Genomic DNA, 25,798 nt, shown 5'->3' on the forward strand with positions numbered 1-25,798 from the left:
AGTGACTCTTGGATCTCCTCACTTACATCTGAGAATATGTCCATTCCACAGAGGAATATCCAGAGCACATCTGTCAAATGATCAAACACCTGTCCTTACCACACATACCAATATTCACAATTTCATCAGGTTTATATGAGAGGGCTGGGCTTACTCTGGATGTATTAAAGAACAAAAATTTTCTAACTCTCATCAGCAGCCAGAAATTAAATGCAGGTTTTTGTAAGGCTTAAGGATAGACTTCCTAAAGTCAATATGATGATCAAAATGAGTGTTCTTTAGGAACAGCAATCCAAATGTATTTAAATCAGCATCAGCTCTAGCAAAAATCAGCAAACAAATATGCACCAAGTCGTGCATCCAGCCACTTTCTGTAATTACTCTGCTAGCTGAAATATAGGAAACAGTAAAATCATAATGTCAGTTACTATATAGATAAAAATCACAATTCATAATTAAAATCCATAATTCAAATTCATCTTGCTTAATTCAAGCACCTTCCCTACATTTAAAGGTTCAGTCACAAGTACTGAAGCACTATCTGTGAAAGATAGACATATTTTGACATCATCCCTGAAAAACAAATGTGAGATCAGCTGAATATTTAACTCTGAATCAGAGAACAACATTATATTTTGATTAACAATGCAGGAGTACACTACTGTATCACCTGATACTACTACTACACTACTGAATCACCTTAAAACTTATGAAATCTGGATTTTAGTATGAAAGTAACCTATTACTTTAAAACATAACAGCTTACTCCATTGGTTCCTCAAAGTTACGTTTGCCAGTTTTCCCTTCATTGATTCACTTGCACCAAATCTAAGCTGCTATTAAACAATGCAGTAATATTAATAAGAGCATTTGTCACTTTTTTATCAACTGACATGCTATACAGAGCAGAGACTTTGGGATCCTTTCCCTTTAGAACATCAGGATTTTTAGCAGTGACTAATTCTAAGCCTATGTTCAAAATCACTAGATATATAACGTCAAACTGGGGCAAAGATGCAACATCTGAGATTCTTCCAACACATATTTTATGATTTTTGTTTTGCGTTTTGCTCAAGTAGAGCTAGGAGAGTCCACATCAACTTCCTCTTGGGACTTGTAACAGGTTACAAATGTCTACTCACTGACTCTCCACTAAGCCAACAATCCACAGATCAGAACACTGGTTGCCTACCCAAGATCAAGTCAGGTGCACCTATTGCTTAGGTTATATTTATAGCTCCAGAAAGTTAAACCTCCTGGTTCTCAGAGGCTGTGTACTTCTGAAGATAAAGGGCGGCAATTGATTTCATGCGTCCATATATAGCACCAGAAGATGCTGCATGTTTAGCATTTATTTGACAGCTGTAATAGCAGAGGCACTGAATGTTTCCAATCTCTTAGCCTGAGTATGCAGGAGGTTGGAACAGATGGTCCCTTCTGGACTTAAGAATTTTTGAATCTATATTTTACTGCCTGGTGTCATTTACTTAAAGCTCTGCTTTTTTAAGGAGATAAAATCTCAAACACATTTTTTTCACTCTCCCAAAAAATCAATATATTTCAATCCCACACAAACTTTCCTTCTCTGACTTCTGGGAGCCTTATGTGAAATCCCTTTATTAGTACCAAGTACACAGACATGGAAAAGAAACAAGCATAAAGTGCTCATATTACCTTCACAGTGGCCCTTGTTGTTCTTTTTCCAGCCATAACAGCACTCCAGCCTAGAACCGTAGCGACACACTCCTGGCTGGCTCACAGTCACCAGCTGCCCACGAGCTCTTGAGCTGCATGAGGAAGGACAAAGAAGAGCTCCAGCAGGCAAATACACTTTAGTCCATTCTGCCCTATAGTCCTTTGTGCATTTCCCAAATGTCTTATCCACTGTCAGGCATTTTCATCTCACCAAACCTTGGAGCATTTAATAGCATTTCTTGACAAGATTGTGAAATTGCACTCAGTTGGAGTAAGGGGCAAAGGGAGCATCTCACCTGCAATAAATCAGCTGCACACCATAAATCTCTTTTAATGAGAAACATGACAAAGGCAAAAAAATAGACCCAGGTCCCCTGCTAGAATGAATCTTTTTTAATCTCAGTGAAGTCAGCAGGGCTATTCCAGTCTGCATCAGAAGAATCAGTGATGCTGTTTTGTTCCGGATTACAAACTACTGATTCTACAGCAAAGCACCTTCCCAAACATAGAGTCAGCCCCATAAATTCAGTGCCCTGCAGGCTCACAGCCAGTGCACATGTGCTCCTCAATTACAGAAGCGCAGAGAGTACTGTGTGCCCTGGCTGCACGCAACTCCCTGCCCATACAGCCATTTTAGTCATTCTGTACTTCAGCGTGGTTCAAAATTACTCTGCAGATCAAGTGCTGTGATGTTAGCTGTCAAAGTTATAAGTCTGATGGAAATATGCAGCAGCCTAAGTCTTCTAGGTTTAGTCTCTGCTGCAAGGGGCGCAGTGACCTCGGTTTTCTTATCTCCCAGTTGCTGATGCTTAACTTGTCTATACCACATGCATGTCCCCCTTAAAACATTCTCTTCTTTAACCCAAGTCCTCTATCTCTGTTGCTTTTTCCAGGCAGTAACTCAAAATGTACTTCCTTCAGAGAGTTCAAAGTGCTGTTTCTGACACAGTAAATACCTTCTCTGTGAGGGTTTTGTATCAAGTGATTTGAGGGTGCTGAGAGGGCAATATATAGCAACAGCATGTCCCACAGTAAACAAAAAATCAACAAGCCAGGAATTTTTGCTTTTTTTTTTTTAGCCTAATGCACAGCAATGGTATTGCAGCTGATAACACCTGACAGTAGAACTTTATACATATCCTCCGGCACTTACCTGTAAGGGTTGCACTCTTACTGGCAGAGTTACTGCAAACATCATTAATGGAAACTATTAAAAATAGTGGATATATACACACACTTCAACCACACAGCCTTTGCGATCAGCCCCATGGTTATGTGGCTACATATACCCCATTTTGAGACAGGAGAAAAGGTGTATGGAAGAACTACATCTCCTGTACAGGTGTCTATCAGTGTATCAGTGTATCAGCACTCTGCCTCTAGATATACTGACAGTAAAAGAATCCTTTTTCCTTTTATTCATCCAAATGCTGCTGGCTTACATCACTTGTGAGTATGCAAGTTAACTATCAGGTTCTGCTTACAGGCTAGAAAGCTTCCCTGAACTTTATCTGTAATAGTAAAAGTGTTCTGCTTTCATTCCCAAGCCACCTCTGAATTCAACTGGATAGTGCTTTTACTCCTCTGGAAGGTTAAACTGCCTGAAGCTTGGAGGAAATTGGATCTTATTACTTTCCAGAAGATGTTCATTTCCACAGGAAGACAGACTCACTCAGGAACTTTTTATTTAATATTTCAGTTCAGAATCAGATAAATAAAAATGCCTTTACAAAGTATATAATATCCACAGATCTTCAGTATAAACTTCTTTTAAAACTGGGAAATCTTCCATAATACTGCAAATAAAATGAACACAGGTGAACTTTATTAGATACTGCCCTGGACAAGGCCTTTGACTTGCTCCGACTTCCACAAGAAGCACCAAGTTAATGGCAGCCTTTGGCAGTGGGAAAGGTAAATCGAATCACCCAGATCTCAAAAATGTGTGAGCAAAAACATTTTTGCTAAGTTAGTCCATCCATAAAAAAACATCACTCATCAGTTCAGCTATTGCTGTCAGGAATTCAGCATTTTGTACAAATGAAAGAAATAGATGCTGGTAGTGAGACAATCACTTTGACTTCTCCAGACATCGTTGGGAGAAGTAATACAAACCAGAGATGTCTTATCCCTTCCTAAATGATATTTCTGTATGATTTCATAAGGAGCACTGAGTGGTCTAAATGAGATAGCTGTGCTTGGCACTGTCCACTTGGTGTGAGAACAATGCCTGGCCTTGAAAAACTTACAGCTTAAATATTGAGTGAAGACAAATTGTGCAGATCATCTTGCAAAATCAGTCTCCACATCTCTGCTGAAGTACTCTGTCCTCAGACTCAGTAACTTACAGTCCTGGGACAATAAGTAGCAAGTGACAAACTGAGCCATACAGAAGACCAAAACTGCAGCAAACTGGTATTATGTGACTGTGACTTTGCTGACACTAGTAAGACGGCATCTAGCAAAGTACATTCAGGATGGATTATAAGAACTTTTACAGTTAGGGCCTCATTAATTGAGGTGACAAAAAAGGAGCTGGCCATTTTGTCTAGCAGAATATCAATGTGAGCCACTAGCACAGCTATAAGAAGAGAGATGGGAATCTTGGGTATATCAGTTGACACTCCAGTAGCAATAGAAAAGTTTAACTGCTGCTTTATCAGGTTATATTATGTACAGTTCTTTACATTCATGTCCAAGAAATGTGAATTATATATGGTGTGCATGGTGATAAAAGCTACAAAGAATGAAAACTTCAGAGGAGATAAGAAGAACTTGGCTTTAGTTGAACATTCCAAAAGCTTAGACAAGATCTGACAGCTTCCTTCAAAGCACTGAGCATTGTGTCCCTGGAGGTGTTCAAGAAACATGAGGGACATGGTTAGTGGGGCTGAGTTAAGGTTGGACTTGATGATCTTAGAGGTCTTTTCCAACCTTAATGATTCTGTGATTCTATGTTCAGAAAGTTTACTTGCTCCATGGATCAACAGGCTAACAGCAACTTTGATCTAGTAATAGTGGACAAGAAGGCTGAGGTACTCAGTAACTTTTTTGCCTCAGTCTTTGCTTGCAAACAGGGCTGTGAAAGAACAGGTTTCCCAGAGAGGTGGTAGATGTCTGGTCCCTGGAGACATTCAAGGTCAAGCTGGATGTGGCTCCGAGCACCCTGATCCAGCTGTAGAGAGAGCTAGCTCCTTCACTGCAGGGAGTTGGACCAGATGACCTTTGGTGGCACCTTCTAACACCAGCCATTCCATGATTCTGTGATTCTAGTGTCAGTTGATCTGGCTTAGTTGATACAGTAGAACTAATATCCTCAGTATTGTGGTGAGACACTGGAACAGATTGCCAAGAGATGTTGTGGATGTCCCTTCCCTGGAAGCATTCAAGGCCAGGCTGGATGGGACTTTGAGCAACCTGGTCTGGTGGGAGATGTCCCTGCCTATAGCAGGAGGTTGGAACGAGGTGATCTTAAAGGTCCATTCCAACCCAAACCATTCTATGATTCTATGATAGTAACTGGGCTAATAGCTGTGTTGGACTCTAATTCTCATTAGCAGCTATTATAATAATAACGATTAAAGTAAATGGAAGTAAAAATCTCAAAAATGGAAAAAGTTTCTTGTCATGTTTTCCTGACCAGCATTCATGAGTGATCTATTCCCTGTCTGAACAAAATTATATGGCAGCAACAGCTGCAGATGAAAAGAGAGCAAGTCTTTAAAAGGCTGATTTAACAGTCAGTTGTGGTTTGAGCTAAAATAGAGTTGTTTGTTTTCAGCCATTACTAATCTTCTGTCTTTTACTAACATTTCACATTTATGAGCTTTTTTTTTTTTTTTTTCTTCAAGACATCTGCTGAATAGATTTAGTGCTCTATTTCCGTAAGATCTCTACAGGATACTTTTTTCCAGCTCTTGCACACACAATAGCTGCCCACTGTTGAGGGGAAAAAAAGTCTGTTATATTATTAGCAGCTTTCAGTTAACTCTAAAGACAGGATATTACCCATTTCTTTAATTTTGCTTCTAAAAGATTCTGAATATTGCTAATAGCAAACAATTAGCACCAAACCTAACATTTTGACCAATAAATTTATTCAGGACCAAAAAATGTTCTCCTACGACTTAGGAATTTGTAAGAAATTCTTAAAAACTCTCTTATGAGTTCGCATCATACATTCTGCCAGATGACAGAACATTTTGTTTGGTTGTTTTGTTTGTTTTTATAAGCTTCTTTGAAGACTTCTAGACTTCCTTCTAGAATAAAAAGTTTGCCTACAGTTTCTTTTTTAAAGTAAAACTAAAATGCACCCTATTATCTTTTAATGGCTACATTTGAAATCCCTTTGCTCAGTTTCAGGCTCTCCACATGACATTTCTGCTTTATTGGGAGTCCCAAAATATTTTTTAAAAAAGCTCAGTTTGGGCTCACAGAAGTTCCTGCAAGTCTTCTTGTTATCACCACATTCCTTAAAGAAAGTGCTCAAAGCAGGAAATACTCCAGATGTGAAAGGCACTCTTCTAAGAAACAGAAAGAAGCATAATTCATAAATTTTTTTCCAAACTAATTCTAATTTCTACTATTTTCTGTTCCTTCTTCCTAGCTATTCAGAGTGAATGTAATTTCTTCGTTCTCTTACATTAGAATCACCAGTCATCCAAGACTTCTATCAAGATGTTTCAAATGCTCCCTCTTTCCCCTTCCTCCCAGTACAAAAAGGGGAACGATAGACTTAGTAGAAGATGGAGGTATCTGCCCAGAGAGGTTGTGAAGTTTCCTTTCCTGGAGACACTCAAGATCTAATACTTTTTTCTTCGTGATCTACTGTAAAGAACAAGCTTTAGCAGGGAGCTGGACTTGATGATCTCCAGGAGTCCCTTCCAACTCCTTCAGGCCACGAAACAAACTTAAGCAGGGTTTCCTGTAGGATTTCCCAACTTAGTGTGAAAAGGTTATGTTTTCCGACAACAGAAGACACAGCATTTGTTTCGCAGTTTTACATCTTCCTGTGTGTTTGAAATGCAAATACACAACATCTCAAGAAATAATCAACGTGAACATGTGACAGTTTGCACCGTAAGGAGCAAACGTACTTTCTACAGAAGCAGGTTTGGAATTCCTGAAGCGTGGACAACTTGCTGGCCTCAAAGATGCTAGAACAGCACATTTCTGCTTGATTAGAAACATACTGACTGATAACTTTGATGCTAAGCAAAAAAGCCACACAGCATCTTGAAGACTGCTGCTGTAGTTGCTGTCCATCCTCCTCTTACTGGCTGCTCATTTGCTGTTGTATTTGTGGGTTTTTACTTGGTTTATCTACACTGCAAGGTGAAAGTTTGGAGCGGCTTCATCAGGAGTAGAGTTTCATTTATCCTTTCTCACTGTACTACAGAACCGTAGCAAATCCCAAGTTGGAAGGGACCCACAAAGACCACTGAGTTCAACCTGTGGCTCCACACAGCACCACCCAAAATCAAACCCTGTGTCTGACAGTGCTGAACTCCAGCACTCGAGGCTGTGCCCACAGCCCTGTGCACCCCGTTCCATGCCCACTGCCCTGTGGTGCAGACCCTTCCCCTTACCCCCAGCTGCCCTCCCCTGACACAGCTCCACGCCGAAATGCCATTCTATTTCTGGCACGTACCTGTCACCGCGGAATACAACAAACACCTGCCGTGTCAGCCTTGTCAAGCACCTACTTACACAAGCAATGAACAGACTTGAAAAGCTCACACCTTTCTACACTTGTCAGAATCCTCAAGAGTGTCTTGAAGCTATCACTTCTCCCGAAGGAAGAGACACAGCTGTGGTGTCACCGTGCCTTCACCGTCGCCCGGTGTCCCCGATCCGACCCCCGCGGGGCCGCCAGCTCCCGGCAGCCCCCTCCGAGCCCCTCCCGTCCCCGCACCCCGCACCGGCCGGTCGCTCGTCCCCGCTCACCTGCCCGCGGCGGCCAGCGCGGCGGCGAAGAAGGCGGCGAGCAGGGCTCCCCCGGGAGCCGGCACCATGGCCCGGCCGCGGCCGGTGAGGCGGCAGACGCGGCGGGCGAAGGCTCTGCTAGCGGTAAGGCGGCGGGCGGCCAGCCGCAGTTGATCAACCTGGCGTGGAGAGGCGGGCCCGCCTCCGCTTTGGCGCGGCCCACACGGCTCGGGACGGGGCGGGCGGCGGCGACCCCCGGGCGGGGCGAGAGGAGCCGGGGGAAGGAGGAGGCGGCGGGGCAGCCCCGGGACGGGCACGGAGCTGCGGGCGTGTGCCCTCGGTTAAATCCTCCCAAGCCGTGTATTCCCTAGGATAATGCTAGCATTTGTAGGGTGCTGGGTTTCAGATGAAATAGAACTTATTTTTACTTCCCCCCCCCGCCGTATTAATAGTATCCCTCGATGCTTTCCTTGCACTATAAAAACACTCAGCAGGAGGAGATGTCTTTTTTTTGATAGCAACGTTCACACTAATCTACTTGCTAAACGCTTTCTGACGGTCAAGAATATTGTGTCAAAATATTGTGTCATTGAGGCCCTGCAGTGTGTCTACAGAAGGGCAACAGAGCTGTGAGGGGTTTGCAGCACAAGTCTTATTGGGAGCGGCTAAGGAAACTGGGATTGTTCAGTCTGAATAAGAGGAGGCTCAGGGGAGCCCTTATCACTCTCTAAGGCTCCATGAAAGGAGGCTGTGATGAAGAAGGGGTCGGCCTTTTCTCCCAGGTAACAGCGATAGGATGAAAGAGAATGTCCTCAAGTTACACCAGGGGAGGTTCAATATGGATATTAGGAAAACTTTATTCTCTGAAAGAGTGGTGAGGCACAAGCTGCCCGGGGAGGTGGTGGTGTTGCTGTCCATGGGGTTTTCAAGAAATGAGGAGATGTGGCACTGAGGGACGTGGTTAGTGGGCATGGTGTAATGGGTTGGTGATTGGACTAGATGATCTTAGAGATCTTTTCCAACCTTAATGATTCTATGATTCTAAAGTATTGATGCCAGTCCCAATTTCCAAAGAGTACTAAAAACAATTTTCCAAGTCCTGGTGTTTGGATAATTTTTCTGAAAGCACCACCTCAGCAGAGTAAAGCTGTGGAGTGAGTGACTTATCCGGGATCACCCAGGAAATTGTGACAAATGCAGGGAAACAAAACAGCTCCTCTAGCCTAGTCACGTTCTGTGGGTTATCCTGTTCAGTTCTGAGGGTGTCAACTCCTCCACAGATGAAGTGGGGATGGTTGATGCAGTCAGTGCTGCTAACTGTCTTCTGTCCCAGGGATTACCTGGAATGCTGAAGGAAAGTATTAAAGGGTAGATGTGGTGCCACATGTTTTAGAGGCTGTGGTGGTGATGGGTGGATGGTTGGACTAGATTATCTTAGTGGTCTTTTCCAACTTTAATAACTCCATGATTTGTAGGCTAGCATGTTGAATTTAGTTTTTTAAGCACAAGTCTTTGGCCACCTTTTTCTTCTATCATCCTTACCACGGGATTATCCAAGAAAGTTGGGATAACAACTGTTTGCCATCTAAAATCATAGAATCATAGAATCCTGAGACTTGAAAGGGACCTTCAAAGGTCATCATTTAGTCCAACTCCCCTGCAGTGAACAAGGATACCACAGCTAGATAAGGCTGCCGAAGGCTTGTTCTAGCCTCTCTTTGAAAGTCTCCAGGGACGAGGCATCAACGACATCTCTAGGCAACTTGTTCCAGTGCCTGAATGATCCAAAATTACATTTTCCCATGTTACCCATCCACTACTGTGGATAGTAGTGTGTGTCAGACTATCATCTACCACTGATTTCTTCAGACTCCTGAAAGTATACATATCCTCCCTAAATGAATTTACATCATTTTAGAGAGTGGAGCAGTAGAAAGCTGGAACTACTAAAAGACAGGAAATTTAGTCCCAGGATTCAAAATATTTGTAATTAAAAAACAAACAATCAAACAAAAAAACACTAAACCCAACAACCAAACAATAATGTGTGCTATGCTGATCATATACTGTAAAGGATGGCCCAGGCATTTCTTTCTCTGGCTGCTGGGCAGAAAATCCAGTCTGCAGCTGTTCTGTTTCTTTCTGAAACACTGTAGTACCTTCAGATTTCTCTTCATTAGATTTGCCTTCCTGTATTTTAGTTAAATCAGCATTCCAATTACTTATGTCTGTATTCAAAGACACATGGTTTTCATTATGCACATTTATTCCAACAAATGGATATGAATGTATTGTTTGATGCTGGACTTGCCATTCAAGAATTGCTGGTACTCAAGACAAGTTTTATTGCTCAGAAGAAAATTCAGTTATGAATGTTATTACTTGTATTCTGTTAAGGGCTATAATTATCTCAACTTCTTTCTTCTTCACAAAGAGTGACTTTGGATAGATAATAAAATGATGAACTGAAACTGTGTTTAGAATAATTTCAGAAGAAAATAGAACAATGTATTTCATAGAGAATATTTGTATTTGCTGGGATATTCATATATAATTGGCACAGGCTGCCCAGAGAGGTGGTGGAGTCACCATCCCTGGAGGTGTTCAAGAAATTTGTAGATGTGGCCCTGAGGGACGTGATTATTAGGTATGTGATGGGTTGGTGATTGGACTAGATGAACTTAGAGGCATTTCATGATTCTATGATTTTATGATTCTATGTCTGCATTCTTTAGCCTTTGCAGTCTGCAAGATTCTGAGCTTTCCCCAGATCCACTGTCACACGGCATTTTGCTGTATGAGAAGTCCTCATCATAGGTCATAATCCATTCCTGAAAAGAGGGAACAGAGTGAAATAGGCCATGGATTCTATTCACGCTTTAATTCTTTTTGCCTTAATAATAAAAAAATTTACAAGCATCTTTGCCACAGAAGATGTCAGGTCTCCAACTACACTTGCACTTGTTCCTGGCACGGCCTCCACATTCAGCTTCTTCTGAGCTGAAAATCCAGAGCTTGCTATAGAAGTCAAATATATATATATATACTATAATAACCATTCTGATTATGTATTTTTATAAATTACTGCTCTTTTCATTTGTTTTGCCAAGTAACTTCAGATCAAATCATTGCAGAGTTCTTGTGCAGTGTAATGAATAAACTGAATAGACAGAAGAATAAGAGCAAACCATTCATTTCTTGTTCACGTGTCTTTAGAAACACAAAAGTCATGAATGGAATTTCTGAATTGGGTTAGAATCATGGTTATGAAATGATTTGTGAATCATTTTTTGTTTTGCCTGTTTAAGTCTCAGAAATAATTAATATAGTATTGCTGGAGGCTATCTGGATTATAAAAATTAATACGTGAATACTGAAATTCTTGTAATCGTTTAACTAAGATCTGAGGCTTTAGGAAAAATTCAGAGATTTATGAGACCTGGTAATATTGCTTCACTGATACTGTGTGTTTGAGGAAAAGCTGACAGATAGGTAGAGCACAAGTATAAACAAATCTCTGCCACTAGTAATATTTAGTTGGAACTACTTCAACCTTCTTTTCTGGGTGAAATTATAAAATATCCTCAATAGTGGACTGTTTGTGCTATTCTGATATTTGATAACATTTCTAGTGATTATATGATAGTTAAATTCAACACAGTAATTCATGGGGCAGCACCTGATGACTTTTGTGAAGCAGAGGATATGAATCTATTGGCACAGTCACCATGAATCTCAGATAACCCTGAGAAGGGATCAGTGCATTTAGTTAATTCTGGTTTCTATGAGGGAATCTTTATTTCCGGTCAAAATAGTGGATGACATAAAAGCTTAGTGTTTAAGAAGTGCTTTGCATTTTGTTATATTTAAATAATTAAAGATTATGCATTCATGATGGAGGGTGGCCTGATACAACGCTAACAACGTACTGTTGAAATGACATAATTGAGTAGTAGTATACTTTTCTAAACATTTAAGTAAGAGGTTTCACATGTTAGACATACATACCATGGTATGGATTTCCAAGTGGGGTTAGATAGGTATTTGGCAGTAGTAACTGAACTGGAGGATATATATATATATGCATATTTGATGGTTTGTGCAAGAGAACCTGAAGAATTCAGTGAAAGCTGAGAAATATTTTGCAAGATAACTAAAAGAAGACAGTAAAAATAAAAATGTGTGTGGAAATGTCTAGTCAGTGTTTTCTTTTCTCTGGCACAAAAGTTATTCACTGGTTTGGTTGCATTAGGTGTGCTTTTGGAGTGCATGTTAACATTTCAGCTAAAATCCATGGAGTCTATTTCATAAGGTTTGTGTGAACCCAAGTATTTTAATTACACTCAGTCAGGAGATTAAAAGTGCAATTTTGTTTTAAAAGAAAATGCAGACATCAACACACTGTCTTTGCATTATGCATTATGGACAGTACTGATATATATAATTAATAACTTGCTTTTTGAAGAACATCTTTCCAATGGAACTTCTCAGTTGTTTTTTTAACCTGGCTCTCTACCCTTATCTTTTTGTGACTCCTATCATAAACTATTTCCTATTCTCTAGACTTTCATTTTTCTGTGCTCAGAAAGTTATCTATCACTGTATTTCTGAAAAACAGAAAACAAACAAACAAAAAAACCCAAAACCCCAGAACTCCTTACTGATCTCTTTTCCTAAATGAGCCACATTGTGAATTTCCACGTGTGTGGAAATTGTATTTTAGTTCTAGAAAGCCTGTAAGTGAACCCTTTAGTCTACTTCCACTCTGTCTTTCAGAAAATAAAGAGTACACTCTTGCCTTTTTCTGGGTGATAGGTAACTTGGTATCTTGCTTTGGTTGCTTCCCTTATCAGTCTCCATAACTTTGATATAGCTTTCATTGTTAATGATCAATCAACATGTTTTATGCTTCTGATCGCAATACTTACAATATTAATATCCCACTTCCGCAATCAAATTCTTGTAATTTGTTCCTGTTTTTTTTTTGTTTCCTTGCTGATATCACTGAAGCCATCCCAAACATCTGGTCAAAAGATGACTGCGAGATGATTTTGCTGCATTTCTCAGACTGGTGCTCTATTCTTTGTTCCTATTTCTTGTAGGCAGAACAGAAAAAAATGTTTAATATTTTGCATGCTTTCTCCTTCTGATAAGACTAAGCAAGGCAAAAGAAATTATACCTCTTTATTTTCTGGGCTTCTAGCAGCTTCTGCAAAGATATTTCTCAGCCCCTGAGTACTGCAACTGTAATATTTCGATTACAAAATACTTTGGGATTTTTCTTGTCCCATTTTCTGATGCTTTTAAAGCTGACTGTAATATAACCAACATTTCCTGCATTGTCAATAAATTATGAGATAGAAAAAAATAAAAAGCTTGCAAACATTTCCTGATGAAAATTGTACTTGGAAAGGAAGAACCTTACATGAATTTTAGTGCTCTTACTTCACTGATTGCCATACAGAAATAATTCAGGACTCTAGAGTCTAGCAGGATAAGATACTGAAATGTTAAGTAAGAGTTCTGGAGGAGTTCTTACTATTCACATGAATGTTCTGAATTCCCTCAATATTTGTCAGTGCTCTGACTTCTCCCCATATACAAATCTTAGTAAGATCTAGGGAATATCCAACAAAGACAAGCAACGCAGAATTAAGTCGAATGAAAGAGCGTGGCCAGCAGGTCGAGGGAGGTGATCCTCCCCCTCTACTCTGCCCTGGTAAGGCCTCATCTGGAGTACTGTGTCCAGTTCTGGGCTCCTCAGTACAAAAAAGACAGGGATCTCTTGGAAAGAGTCCAGCAGAAGGCCACAAAGATGGTGAAGGGCCTGGAGCATCTCCCCTATGAAGAAAGGCTGAGTGATCTGGGTCTGTTTAGCCTTGAGAAGAGAAGACTGAGAGGAGACCTGATCCAGGTCTATAAATATCTGAGGTGTGGGGGGCAAAGTGGCGAGGCCAGACTCTTTTCAGCAGTGTGCGGAGACAGGACAAGGGGAAACGGCCAGAACCTGCAGCATAGGAAGTTCCGCACCAATGTGCGCAAGAACTTCTTTACGGTGAGGGTGACGGAGCACTGGAACAGGCTGCCCAGGGAGGTTGTGGAGTCTCCTTCTCTGGAGATATTCAAGACCTGCCTGGACACATACCTGTGCGACCTGGTGTAGGGATCCTGCTTTGGCAGAGGGGTTGGACTCGATGATCTCTGGAGGTCCCTTCCAACCCCTACGATTCTGTGATTCTGTGAAAAAAAATCTATAAACAAAACATTTTATAGAACTTAGTTTTTCATTAATGACTATTCACATGAACATTCTGTTGACGCTGCTTTATATTTACTAGTGCACACATTTCATTCTCTGTTGTGTCAATGCTCTTAATACTGTTATCACTGGGTTTGGTCCCAGCCTGAGATCTAAGTATAACTGAGAGTTCAGTGATTACATAATGCAGAATCAAAGCTATTTACATTGATCTACTATCTTTTTCTTTTTTTTTCTTTTCTTTCTTTTCTTTTTTTCCACAGTGCTAGAAAATGCCAGGTTTTTGAAATTGAAAACTATTTATTTCTATTGGTAAGATAGAAACCTTTCATTGCTCCACACTGTTGTAGTATGTGGACATCTATGTCCTTGGTCTAACCAGTCTATCTTGGAACTTTTTCCTCCGACATGTATCCCTCTATTTTAAATTATGTATGTGAGCCAGTTATTTCTTAAATATGTATCTGGGGATATAATATGGATATTTTTACAACAAACATCTGTTTAACATCTATCTGTTGCTAATATGCAGAATATAAAGTTAAGTGTATGCCTTAATTCTCTCCTATTAAATATTTTTTGCTGCATTTTGTGGCTTCTCTTCTTCTTAATGTAAATAGAATTGGATTCTGAAGCCACAGCGTTTATGTCCTACTGCATTTCTCACCCATCCTTCCTCTCCTTTCATTCAAGGTGGAGGTTTGGAAACATCTGCTTTTGATTACTCTGTTAAACAGAAAACAATCACAGTGCTCATTAAGAAGTTTCCATGCTTAATCTTTGCATGGCAACTGTCAGAGAAAGAGGACCTCCCAGCCTTTTTGTGAATAGCATTGTTATTTTCTCACCATAAACTCTCAAAAAAAAGCTTTCAGCGGCAGCTTTTCCGTGATACTTGCTTGTCTGGAAGCTCAACATTCTGAAATATCTCGTTCACATACTCTTCAGGCTTCAAGTCACATTGGGTGCTTCAGTTAGAAGAATAGCTGTTGTTTTTACTTATAATAGTTCAGGCTTTTGTTGTTTGCACCACCAACAAGCATTTCATTCCTATGAATGGATAGCATCATTCTAAGTGAAGTTTGTAAGCAATCAGACCTTTTGCCTGTTTCATAGCTGTTCGTTCATTTAATCTACAATTTTGTGTGGTCTGAGTTCAGGAAGATGGAAAAGCTCTGTTCCTTGCCATTGGCCAAGAACTGTTGAGGAATATATGTTATAGGAAAAAATCCTCAGTGGAAAAGGAAGTTAATAAGATTATATTCATGAGTAGTAATTTCACAGAAGCACAGTGATTCTTGTGATTCTTGTGGAATTACAGCTGTGCAAGGCTCAAGCATTTTGAGTAACTGGTTCTCCTCCCCATAGTATTAGAAGATGAGTTGTATATGGTTTGTTCTGAGAACACATTGTGGCAAACTCTTCATCTCAGAAAGCTGCATAACTCTAAAGCTTGTGGGAAAGCAGAAGAGAACCCGAACCCACTTGTACTTATTGATATGTGGAAAAATATAGTAATGTGAACACAAAATTTAACAAGGAGAGGTCATTTGTCTCATTAAAATACTACCAGATCGTGAGTGATAATGCTAGGACAAATAAAAGTTTCGACTTTGAGCTTGAGGATTATCTTTCTTTTGAGCAGAAAAAGAATGATATCATTATACCTGAACACAATGAAAACAAAACAGAAACATTTTCAGCACTAGCCTGCTTTGGAGATTTATTCAGTGGGGGAAAAAAAACTTGATTTATTCATCTGTTGAGATGCTTCCCCTCTGGTTTCGTTTTTATCCCTTGACAAGAAAGAGTGGGATTGTGATACCATTGTGTTTGAGGAAATGGAGATCCCATACTAAAGGCTGGAAGAAAGCAGACATTGCAGATAACAGTAGACACTCCTAGCTGATAGTAGGAATGAACAGACAGCTGTATACTTTGTTTTATGATACTGTCCCTCACTGGTATCTGCTGTTCTCCACTATGCGTTCAGTTTTTCTGTTCTTGCCATGGATTTCCCTCTTCTTGAGAAGGAATCTTTCCATTTTGAAATCTAAAGTCCTTCTCTGTTGCACAGCATTGAATATCCAGCCCTTCTGTAATCCAGTGCAAATGAATGGCTTTCCCCCCCTCACCCGTGGCTGATTTGTCTGAGTCGTCAGGTGGAGGTGGATAAGTATACATGCAGACAGAATGGGTGCTAGATGTAGAAGCAATCTGCATGATGCTGTCAGCAGGGCTCAGCAGTGCTGTCAACAAAACCAGACTCGCAGCCCTTGTATCAGCAGTTACAACCAGTGCCACAGTGGGGTGTTACGGGGCACCATGCATTTCAAGCATCAGCACTCTTGACCAGGCACAGTAATTTCAGATTTACTTTTGGAGCAGCACCAGTATTTCTTACAAGGAAAATCCATACCCTAGGTTTCAATCCATTTTGTAGAAAAATGTAATTAAATAACACTCCTAAGGGATTAATGTTTAACTCCTACTTCAATTATAACCAATCTCCTGAATACTTGGCATTTTTCATAGACTACATTACAAGACATGAACCAGAGCATGGAGAGAAATCCTAAAACTGCATTGCTGCATGTTTAATAGTTGAAAGGGTTGCAATAAAACTATTACTAACTTTATACAAAAAAAAAAAAAAAAAAAAAAAAAAAAATCAGAATCATTTAACTTAATTCTTGATTATCACCATATAAGGTAAGATACTTTCTAGGTTACCTTGACAGTTATGTTGAAGTCCTTTTCCAGCAAAGCATTCAGGCCTTGGCAAATGGATGGAGTCATCACCCTGTGATAAAAAATTATGTACCCAATCCCAGAAGCTTTTTCACTACTTAATGCTGATTGACTTCAGTGAAGGTCACTCCATTACCACAGCATGCTTTCACTCTGCTCACACAAAGCCATCTTGTTAGGGTTAAATTGCACTTCTCTACCAAGAGGAGAGAAACGTATATGAATCTTTATGTCCAGTTTACACAGTCCAGAGATGTTTGTTCAACCCACAGTTGCAGTCAAACTGCATAATTTATAAATGTATGTTGGGGCAATGCTAAAGTAAGCATAGCTGTACAGCTGTGGGCATATGTTGTATTTTGGCTCCTCATCATTCTGAGTAAAAATGTATTCTACTGTAGGCAGTAGTGTTCACATGTTATGCATTTGGGGAATCTGCCCATAGCACATTCAAATGTCACATGCTGCACAATTTTAACATTGAAAAAAATTAAATGATATACTAAGGGGTATTTTATGTATTGCATTGTGATTTTCAAATCTTTATTTAAATGTAGGCCATGGAATCTTCATTTTATTGAAGTAGTAGAGTATACAGTGCAAGAAAATCTGCAGAGACAGTGCTTACAAAACAGTTCCTCTCATTCTTTAACATGCACAACGTTCTTCTGTCCTTCTGCTTTGAGTTCTGTGACTTACTACAGTGGGTTTCCTTTAGTCAAATTAAGTCAAGTAAGCTACTTTTTCATCTGTTTTAAAACAAACAGTTAATTTTCTAACATAAATATGTATTAGAAGTTTTGCCATTTTAACTATATGGAAGCTTCTTACTGCTTACACTGGTATAACAAATATTGTTGTTTTTTTTTTTTTTAAATAAGATTTTTGTCTTTAAGAATTAAAAAAACTTATGTATCTTAATTTTTAACCCTTAAACAAATAATTAATAAGATTAAGTACAATTGTAGACTTTAGTACTACATACAGGAGTTTCAAAAATGTAAAAATATGATTTTATTTTTAATATTACAATGATTGTAGCATTGGGGTAATCTAAATTTTGTTTAGCGTTATTGCTATAACCTCCAAGATTGTTTGAGATTATGCAGGGAGTGGAAATATTTGTTAAGGGCATCTATGCAACTTGTAAAATAAATATTTGTACTTAGTTCTGTGTATCTACACATACATGCACCATCCATTTATTCTACATACGAAATTGTTCTTTTTGCTCTTTTCAGTGCTGTGGCCATACACCATGTAGCAAAAATGCTGAGCCATGGCTTGAACCAGTGATTGAGCACCTGTTGGGAAGGCAGAGCCAGCTCAGGGGAGCAATGTGACTGAGTGACCAGGTGCATCCTGGCTCCACCCCTTCCCAGACCTCATTTAAGAGCTGGCAGTAGAGAGAAGGCTATCTCACTGGAGGTCTCTGCCTACCTGAGGTCTTTCAAGGGTAAGCAGATTTATTTCTTTGTTTCTGTGTTTGTAGCTGCTCTGTTAAGCATATCCTCACTTGCTATCTAGGACTTGGCTATTCCACTATCACTGTTGTGCTTTCCATTGCATTATAGCATTACACACCAGTACTGCACTTTCTGGCTAAGCAGTCTGGCTATATGGAAGAAAATTAAAACAATCTTATTTATGGGTTTCTCCTATTCCATTAATCAGAGAAGTTTTGCAAGTAGAAGAACCCTATAAATGTTTATGATAGAATTTCAGAATACAGGATTTGAGAAACATGATGAAAACCCTTTGTTTATGCAAAATATCATAGGTGTCAGGGCCTCTTGACTCTTCAGAGAAGGCTGATATAGAACTAATGGAGGAACAAATAGTTTTTTTATTTAGTAGGTAGGCCTTATATGTTTGCTGGAGGAAATGGTGATTCATTTGTTTGCAGGAATTATTATGATAGTGTACAGTATTTCACAGATACAGTAAATTAAAGAATACCTTTAATCATATACCAGGAAAACTCCACGACTACAAGAGTGGATGATATATAAAGGGATGGGATAGGAAACATAAGTGAGGGGCAAGTAGAGAGAAAATCTTCTTGCTGCATGCTGGTAGCATGTGAGAGAAGCAAGCTGCAGAACATGGTGTTGCATTGTGTAGCTTTGACAGCCCTTGCCAACACTGATGTGGAATAAGATCAGGAGAAGTGCAGTTTTGCAGCAGCGAACTGAAATGACATATCAATTTTTACTGTACTATATATATCTTATGAAATGGGTAATAATTTGTTTTACTAATGTATTTGTACTACAGTATTGTTTCTTGATGATTGTCACATCAAGAAATGGTAACTTTTTATTCTAGTTTGAAACAAAAAGGTGAAGAAATTCTAGTATTTGCCTACAAAATGAAACTGTGGGTAGGGAAAAAGTTTGAGAAGAATGGTTTGAAGTGAAACAAACTTAATAGTAAACTCTGTCACAAAATCAAAGCTTAAAAATTGAATATATTTTTGAATTTTTAGTGACCTAATGATCTACATTTAGCCAAAATCAGCTTACAAACACTTGTATACTGCCTTGGTTCATGAAAGAGCACTACTGTCACATATTGAGATGCATAGCATATTGGTTGTGTAGGATAGGCTTTTCTTTTTACTTGCTTACTTGTCTGATCCCACAGCTAAGAACATCTGAAAAGAACAATAACAGGAAAACTCTATTAGCTGTAAGAGATTACAGCACCACCCAGTACTTTCTTTTACATTACTGAATAAACACATGTTTTGAAGAACTGCTCTCCTTCTGTCTTACAGAAAATATCAAAATAGAAAAACAAAACATAAAAGCAAACTGTCTCTTTGCCCCCTGCCCCTCACTTTCTCCTCCAGCCTGACCTTACTCAAAATAACCAACAGCCCTTATAAAAGAGCCTCTAATTAAGGCCAACTTATAGCAACACAACTGTCTCAAACAAGATCCTGAAAGAACTGATAGAGAATACCTGGTTCAGTAGCTGAGTTTCATTGATTACCTATGCCATAAATAGTGGGAGCCTTGGCAGTCTCCCTGATTTGTATCAGTAGCTAGGTTGCTGGGAGTGCATTCTTTATCTTCACCTAGGTCACTGAGGGTGTTGAGCAGGTCAAGGCCTTGTACCATTCCCTGGGAAACACTGTCTAGTTACAAATCCACTGATAACATTTTGACAATAGGGTTATGACAGGAGATTGGAAAGGAAAACTGCTTGTTTCCAGAAAGCCCTATCAGTCATCTCATTTGCTTGATAAATTGGAATTTAAGTTCTTTATCATTAATTTAAATAAGCAAACTGAAGAAACATTATTTTTTGCTAGAAGCTGATATGACAAATCTGGAAATTAGACTAGAAGCTGGTAAACCCTTCCTTGTCTGTGTACTTCTGAGGCTTCAGAAACTGTCTGACATTTTACAGCAGTCTTCTATTTCTAGTACTATTGCCAGTAAAAAGTATGTTGTTAAACTAAATGATAAATAGTATTATATGCAGCTTATTTATAAGGAAAACCTGGCTTATGGGAGGCATCCAGTGAATTGTTCAGTGGCATAACAGGGAGCTCCCGTGACAAGGCATGTTGTGTAGACCCTGTGGGCTTTGTAAGCAGAAGGTGCAAGAAAAAGGAATCAAAGGGGGAAAAGTGAATAGTTATCCAGAACTTCTGACTGTCCAGGGTAGGCTTGGCATCTTCTTCCAAGGAGAGAAGGAATAAATAAGAGCTTTAGAGCGTTGCAAGTACTTTGGTTCTGTACATGGAGTTTTCTGTTCTTAAGATTAGTATTGTTTTACAGTATAAGTCTGAGCAGTTATTAGTGTACAGAGAAGTAATGCTGTGCTTATGGAAGCAGAAACCATTGCACAGTGCACTGCTCCCCAGAAAGCTGTTTAGGAGAGATAAGTTATATCTCCTGTCTTGAACAAGAGTGGTCTTGGAAAAATCTATCGAAAGCAAACTGTATGACTTTGTGTCCCATTCATTAGTTCCTGAAAGGGGATTATAGTACTGAATAAATGCCAGCATTTGTAAGGATTTTATTGTGTGTGTTTGTACTGGTTCTACTTATTTAACTGAAATTTATCTTACAGGTGTGCTGCTAATTAGTAAAGTAGTCCCATGTGAGGAAAAAATTTCAGGAAACAGAAGTGGAGAAATCCCAGCCATCCCACCACAAAGCCTATGTTCTTTTGTCCATTCTTTTTGTTTGATAACTGTATGTACTTTATCTGTTAAGAGTTAAACCAAAACCTACTGAATTAAACTGATGATGAGCTCTTATTTTAAGAGCTCAGTTTGGAGGTTTGATAACTAAGGAGTGTCAGCTGTGTTGAGTGTAATGCAGATGCAGGTGATCAGTGTGGGGACTAGATGGCAGAAAGGAATGAAGTCAACTTGAAGTTATCATTTTCTGGTGCAATTGCAGCATGTGAAGGCTTCTATAGTCAGAACAGCAATTCTACCGTTGAATTCTAAGTTCAACAAAAATTGCTCCGCCATAGCATTTTGCTTCTTGCATGATCTTAGAATTTGAAGTGAAATTGGCAGCACCAAGCTAAGGTGAGTCTTTCTAAGAAAATAAGAAATAGATGAAGGCATAGTTTTGGAAACATGCAGCTCTTTTGTGATGATACATAGCTTGCATGCAGACTGGATTCCACCCTGGGGATTATTCTACCAGGGAGAAATTTGTAGATATTCTGTGTAGGAATGGCAGCATAATCTACTACATATACTCTGTGTTCTATGTTAACTTGTTTATGAGATAATGTGTTGATTTTTCACTAGCAGATCTTGCTTATAACCCCATCGAAGACAGCTGGGGGGCTGTTTGTTGCATTCAGTGAGCAACTTCACCTAAACTTTCTGGTCTTGATGATACTAATCTCTAACTCTCTGTTTCACATTGACTAGTGGCATTCTTTAAACATGAAGTGATTAGTTAAGATAGCAAATGAATGCTAACTTCTGAATGTTACTGTGCCTTTTATCCTCTTTCTCTAATCTGTCATAGCGGAAACTTCTCAGCACGATTTGCAAAGGCTTTTGGTCTTTTCCTGCTGCAGCAGTGCTGCATTAGTGACAGCAGAAGAACTTTGTTCTGATAATTTAGAGAATGTTTCCACAGGACATAAGAGCAGTTGATTTAATTCTTGAATTTATTTCTCTCAAAGATAGCATAGTGTATAGAACAACGCGTAAATGCTTTAAACAAAACTCATATAAAAATCAATGTGAATGAATAACTTGAAACAAAGAAATCACTCATCTTTTGGTTACTGCACAGTTTAGAAGAGTGTCAGTTCAAATAGACTGATGAGGGGAAGTTCTACCAGTAACTGATAGGCCAAGTCGCATAGTCAAACCATACCATCCAGCTAGGTGTGGAGTCTTAAATGCACAGTAAAGGAAGAATTCAAAATCAACAGATACTGAAGACTTTTCCACTGGTGTGGAAGGTCTGGGTTGTTATTTTTCTTGCTTCATCCTTTTATGAGAGGCAAGTCAACAGATATCAATGATTTGTCCTCCTGTAACACCCTACTGATTACTTATGTGAACAATAAATGATTATTTTCAATTGCAGTAACCTCCTTTGAGGGAAGGAAGGAAAAGATGCATTAAAAGGGGATCCTAGGGAGCAACTGAATATCACTTTTGTGTATCTTCAGAGACTTGTTATTTGCAGTAATGTTAATGATCCTTAGCTATTGTTCTGGAAGAATAATACTACTTCTTACTCCATCATCTTCAGACTTGGGATATAAATTGTGTGCATGTACACATTATTAGAATTTAGACAGGTTCATGGACTGAATAAAAATAAACTAGTTTGGAAGGGATCTCGGTAGGTTATCTGTTCCAATCCCCTGCTCAAACCACCTTTAATTTGATAAGGTTATTGAGTGCAGTTCCCTGCCAGTTCTTGAACCCCTCCAAGGATGAATATTCCTCTACTTCTCTGGTCATATGTTCCAGTGTTTAACCACTGTCACTGAAAAATATACATATATTCCTTAGATCTTATTGGAATTTCCCATGATCCAAGTTGTCTGTTGCCTCTTGTCTTATTCCAGTGTACCTCTGAGAAAAATGTCTGACTCTTCTTTTTTTTTTTCTCTGCATCTTCCAGTCAGATAATTCAAAGCCTTCTTCATGACTTGCATTTTATTTCTTTCTGTGAAGGCTGAAAAACCTTAGTTATGTCTTTTCACATGTGTAATATGCTCCAGCTGCCTAATCAGCTGAACTTGTTCCAATATATTAGAGTCTTTCTCACAGTGAGGTGTGCAGAGGTGGATGCACCATCCAGACATGATCTCTAACAGGGCTAACAGAAAGGCCTGCTAGTGTATGATGTGCTCAGTAGGGCTGTATTTGTAGTTTTCAGAGAAAGAGGGCACTTTAGCACTGTTCACTCCTAGGCCATAGAGAAGTCCAGAGTTTGGAGTTAGATACTAGTTCATTAAATCAGAGAAACAGGAAGGTAAATCATACTCTCTTTCCAATTTGATTACATTCATGGTGCAAGATTTCAAAATGTCCTAAATGCTAGCCATAGTCTCTTGGGGCTTGTGGGAGGCTTCTATATTTTTGGCGTGCTTTTGAAGAGTAATTTCACATACGTTTTTCTGTCAGAAGTTTTGCGTGAATTGTTTTGTCTTCATCTGCGAACTCTCGTCCACAGAGTCACTCTGTTGGGCCATTATAGTTGTTTTGTGAATATCTGACTTTTTTTTCCCCCATCCATGTTGATCTGTATAGGTCTCAACTTGAGAAGTTTCCTTCTTGAAGATGTTTCTTTGGCTGCTTTAATATAAACATCTGCACTTCTTTATTTTGAATTAAGACTATCAGCTTTGTTACTGAAAGATGCAGGGAGAACTACCAGAAGTGTAAGGAAAACTGTTGTTTTACACTTAAATTGTTTCCCTAATAACAGCTTGGAAAATTCTTACATATAGAATATATGTAGTTAGAAAAATATATAGAGTACATATAGTATAGAAAAATATAAGGCATATATGACAAAAACAAAGAATTATCACTACAGCTTTATTTTTGTCATACTGTTCATCTAGTAAAATGGTGGATGTCTAACTTTGCTTTTGTGTTTTTGATAGACTCTAAGTAGATATGTCTTTCTCATTAATTTCACTTTGGAGAGACACTGGAGTGACTGTCACTAAGATGTGAGTGAGAATGAGAAGAGATGGAAAGCTATTTTCCCTTTATTGCTAAAGGGGGAATTACTACCTAATTCCTTCCACATTACTCTCAAAATGCATTTTTTAAGGTTTTTGTTGAAGTGCCATCTGTAACTAAATTCTCTTGAAATTTGAGAGATACTAAACTGAAAGCATACATTTTTTAAAAATGTTCTGCTCAAGTTAACAGTAAAAGGAATAAATAGTGTTGAAAATTACCATTAAATCTGCCAAGAGGATTGTTACGACTACAAAGCAATCACTTTCAAAATGAGTTTATATAGTAAATGTTGCTTTAGTAAAATTGGAGACATTTCATAACAGTGGAGTTATAATATTAAAATTGTCAAAATGAGATGATCTTTCCATTAGATCAGGACATTAGATATTGAATATGTGCTCCACCTTTTAGCAGAGTTTGTGTAAACCTGCTCTTATGTTATTGCTTATCTCTGTGTGGATTATCTCTGAGAGAGTTACGGGGCTGTACCAAGTAAACAAAGGGTGAAAACTGTAGAATTTTATAGGTCAACAGACTATCCCCAAGGTACAGAGACCTTTTAGCCTTTTCTACAAACTAGGGTTACCTGCCACAGCAGAGCTGATGGTTTGCTATTGTGTTGTGTTCACAAGTCAAAATCCTAAGGTTGTGAAAATGGATCTTGTATATGCTCTGAATGAAAGGGTATTCAGACTAATGTATATTTTAGGGAAAAAAAGGTTTGCTAAAGCTCTTGGACAGAATCTCAGAATTCTTATGGCTTTAGAACTCGGCTCTGTCAATAGTTTCTGTTATGATGCTGGTAAAACCACATGAGAAAATTACTCCTTATGTGGAGGAAACAGAAATGTAAGGATAGTTCTTGTGTTATACTTAGGTCAGGAATAATACACATGGGGAAGTTCTTAATTTAAGAAATGAACAGTCTGTTTTTTGGTTTAAGAGTTGATGATTGCATGGTTATATAAAAACTGTTTCATTGTCTAAACTCTATGTAGACTAATGTTTACTCTCTCTGAAGGGAACGAGAAGAGCTAAAATAATGTTGGTTCCAATTCAAGAAAGGCAGGGAGAATACATTTGTTGTAAGATTTGCTCTTACAGTATCTTCAAGACAGTTTAAGAGGATAGCTTTCAAAAAAAACCTAGCCTTATGGATGTAAATCATAATTTAAAAAAAATACAATAATAATTCTATGAATAGAAATGTTGTCCTTTTTAACATCTGAAGTATTTTATAGTATGTACTAAAGTTAGTGAATGGTGAACTGTATCCATAAACTTCAAAAATTAAGGTTGCACTAAAACTTGAGATTCCTTTTCCTGTATGAAGAGATTTTCTAGATTATTATTTTAATATTTGCCAATAAAATGATGTGTCAAACATAATAGTTATGAAGACTGCAAAGCTGTTAGTCTTCAAATCATATTCCCCAGTGAAAACCAGATCAGTTGGTATTTCAGGTTTGGAGTCATGTCTTTTCCTCTAGGATACATGGCAGCAGCATGTCCAAAGTATGGCTGAAATTACTGCAGATGATAAACAAAGTAAGGATCCTGTATTCTCCCCTTTGTTGGGACAGATTGTGGATATTTGACTGTAGTGCCTACGTATTATCAGTTAATGACACATTTCAAGCCAAATCTGAGCCAAGTTGTTGTAGTTGTTAGTTGTAGTCAGAATCATTTTATACATGCTGAGTTGCCTGAGGAGAATGCCACTGTGAAGCAACGTGCCATGCTACATGTAAAATAGGACATATGGCTATGTTCTTTCCTTTCCCTCCCCTGTTGAAGAAAGAGTAACTGTTGCAATCAGGGTTTGCCAGAGTTCTTAATAAATCTTGTGAACGTAGCCTTTAAACAGAGGGGAAAGGGGAATGCTCCTTTCCTCAGCTATAAGGAAACTGTGTTTCATGGTAATTATGAACACATAGCCTAGGTGTAAAATAGCATATGTCTGT

At 38.8% G+C, this 25,798-nt stretch overlaps 1 protein-coding gene and 1 long non-coding RNA gene across 3 annotated transcripts in view; both read right to left on the minus strand.

Moving 5' to 3' along the window:
• Positions 1 to 7,823, minus strand: part of EGFL6 (EGF like domain multiple 6) — a 41,070-nt gene extending 33,247 nt beyond the window's left edge. Inside the window, exons 1-2 of one of the 2 annotated variants that reach the window (XM_090125573.1) lie at positions 7,642 to 7,823; positions 1,675 to 1,787 (exon numbers count right to left, since the gene is read on the minus strand). In XM_090125573.1, the coding sequence (XP_089981699.1) occupies positions 1,675 to 1,787; positions 7,642 to 7,709 (181 nt within the window). In that variant the 5' untranslated portion in view covers positions 7,710 to 7,823. The remainder of the gene's footprint in view (positions 1 to 1,674; positions 1,788 to 7,641) is intronic. The other variant, XM_031596086.2, reaches the window with a different exon arrangement.
• A 2,041-nt stretch (positions 7,824 to 9,864) lies between these two features.
• On the minus strand, positions 9,865 to 13,867 carry LOC149920008 (uncharacterized). Its single transcript, XR_016460110.1, has 3 exons — positions 13,766 to 13,867; positions 12,549 to 12,715; positions 9,865 to 10,638 (listed from the first exon to the last, which is right to left on the minus strand). It is a non-coding gene; the product is annotated as an uncharacterized LOC149920008 (long non-coding RNA).
• Between the last annotated feature and the right edge of the window lie 11,931 nt (positions 13,868 to 25,798).

This window comes from Phasianus colchicus, chromosome 1, assembly GCF_987193195.1.
Source record: "Phasianus colchicus chromosome 1, bPhaCol1.hap1.1, whole genome shotgun sequence".
NCBI classification, from domain to species: domain Eukaryota; kingdom Metazoa; phylum Chordata; class Aves; order Galliformes; family Phasianidae; genus Phasianus; species Phasianus colchicus.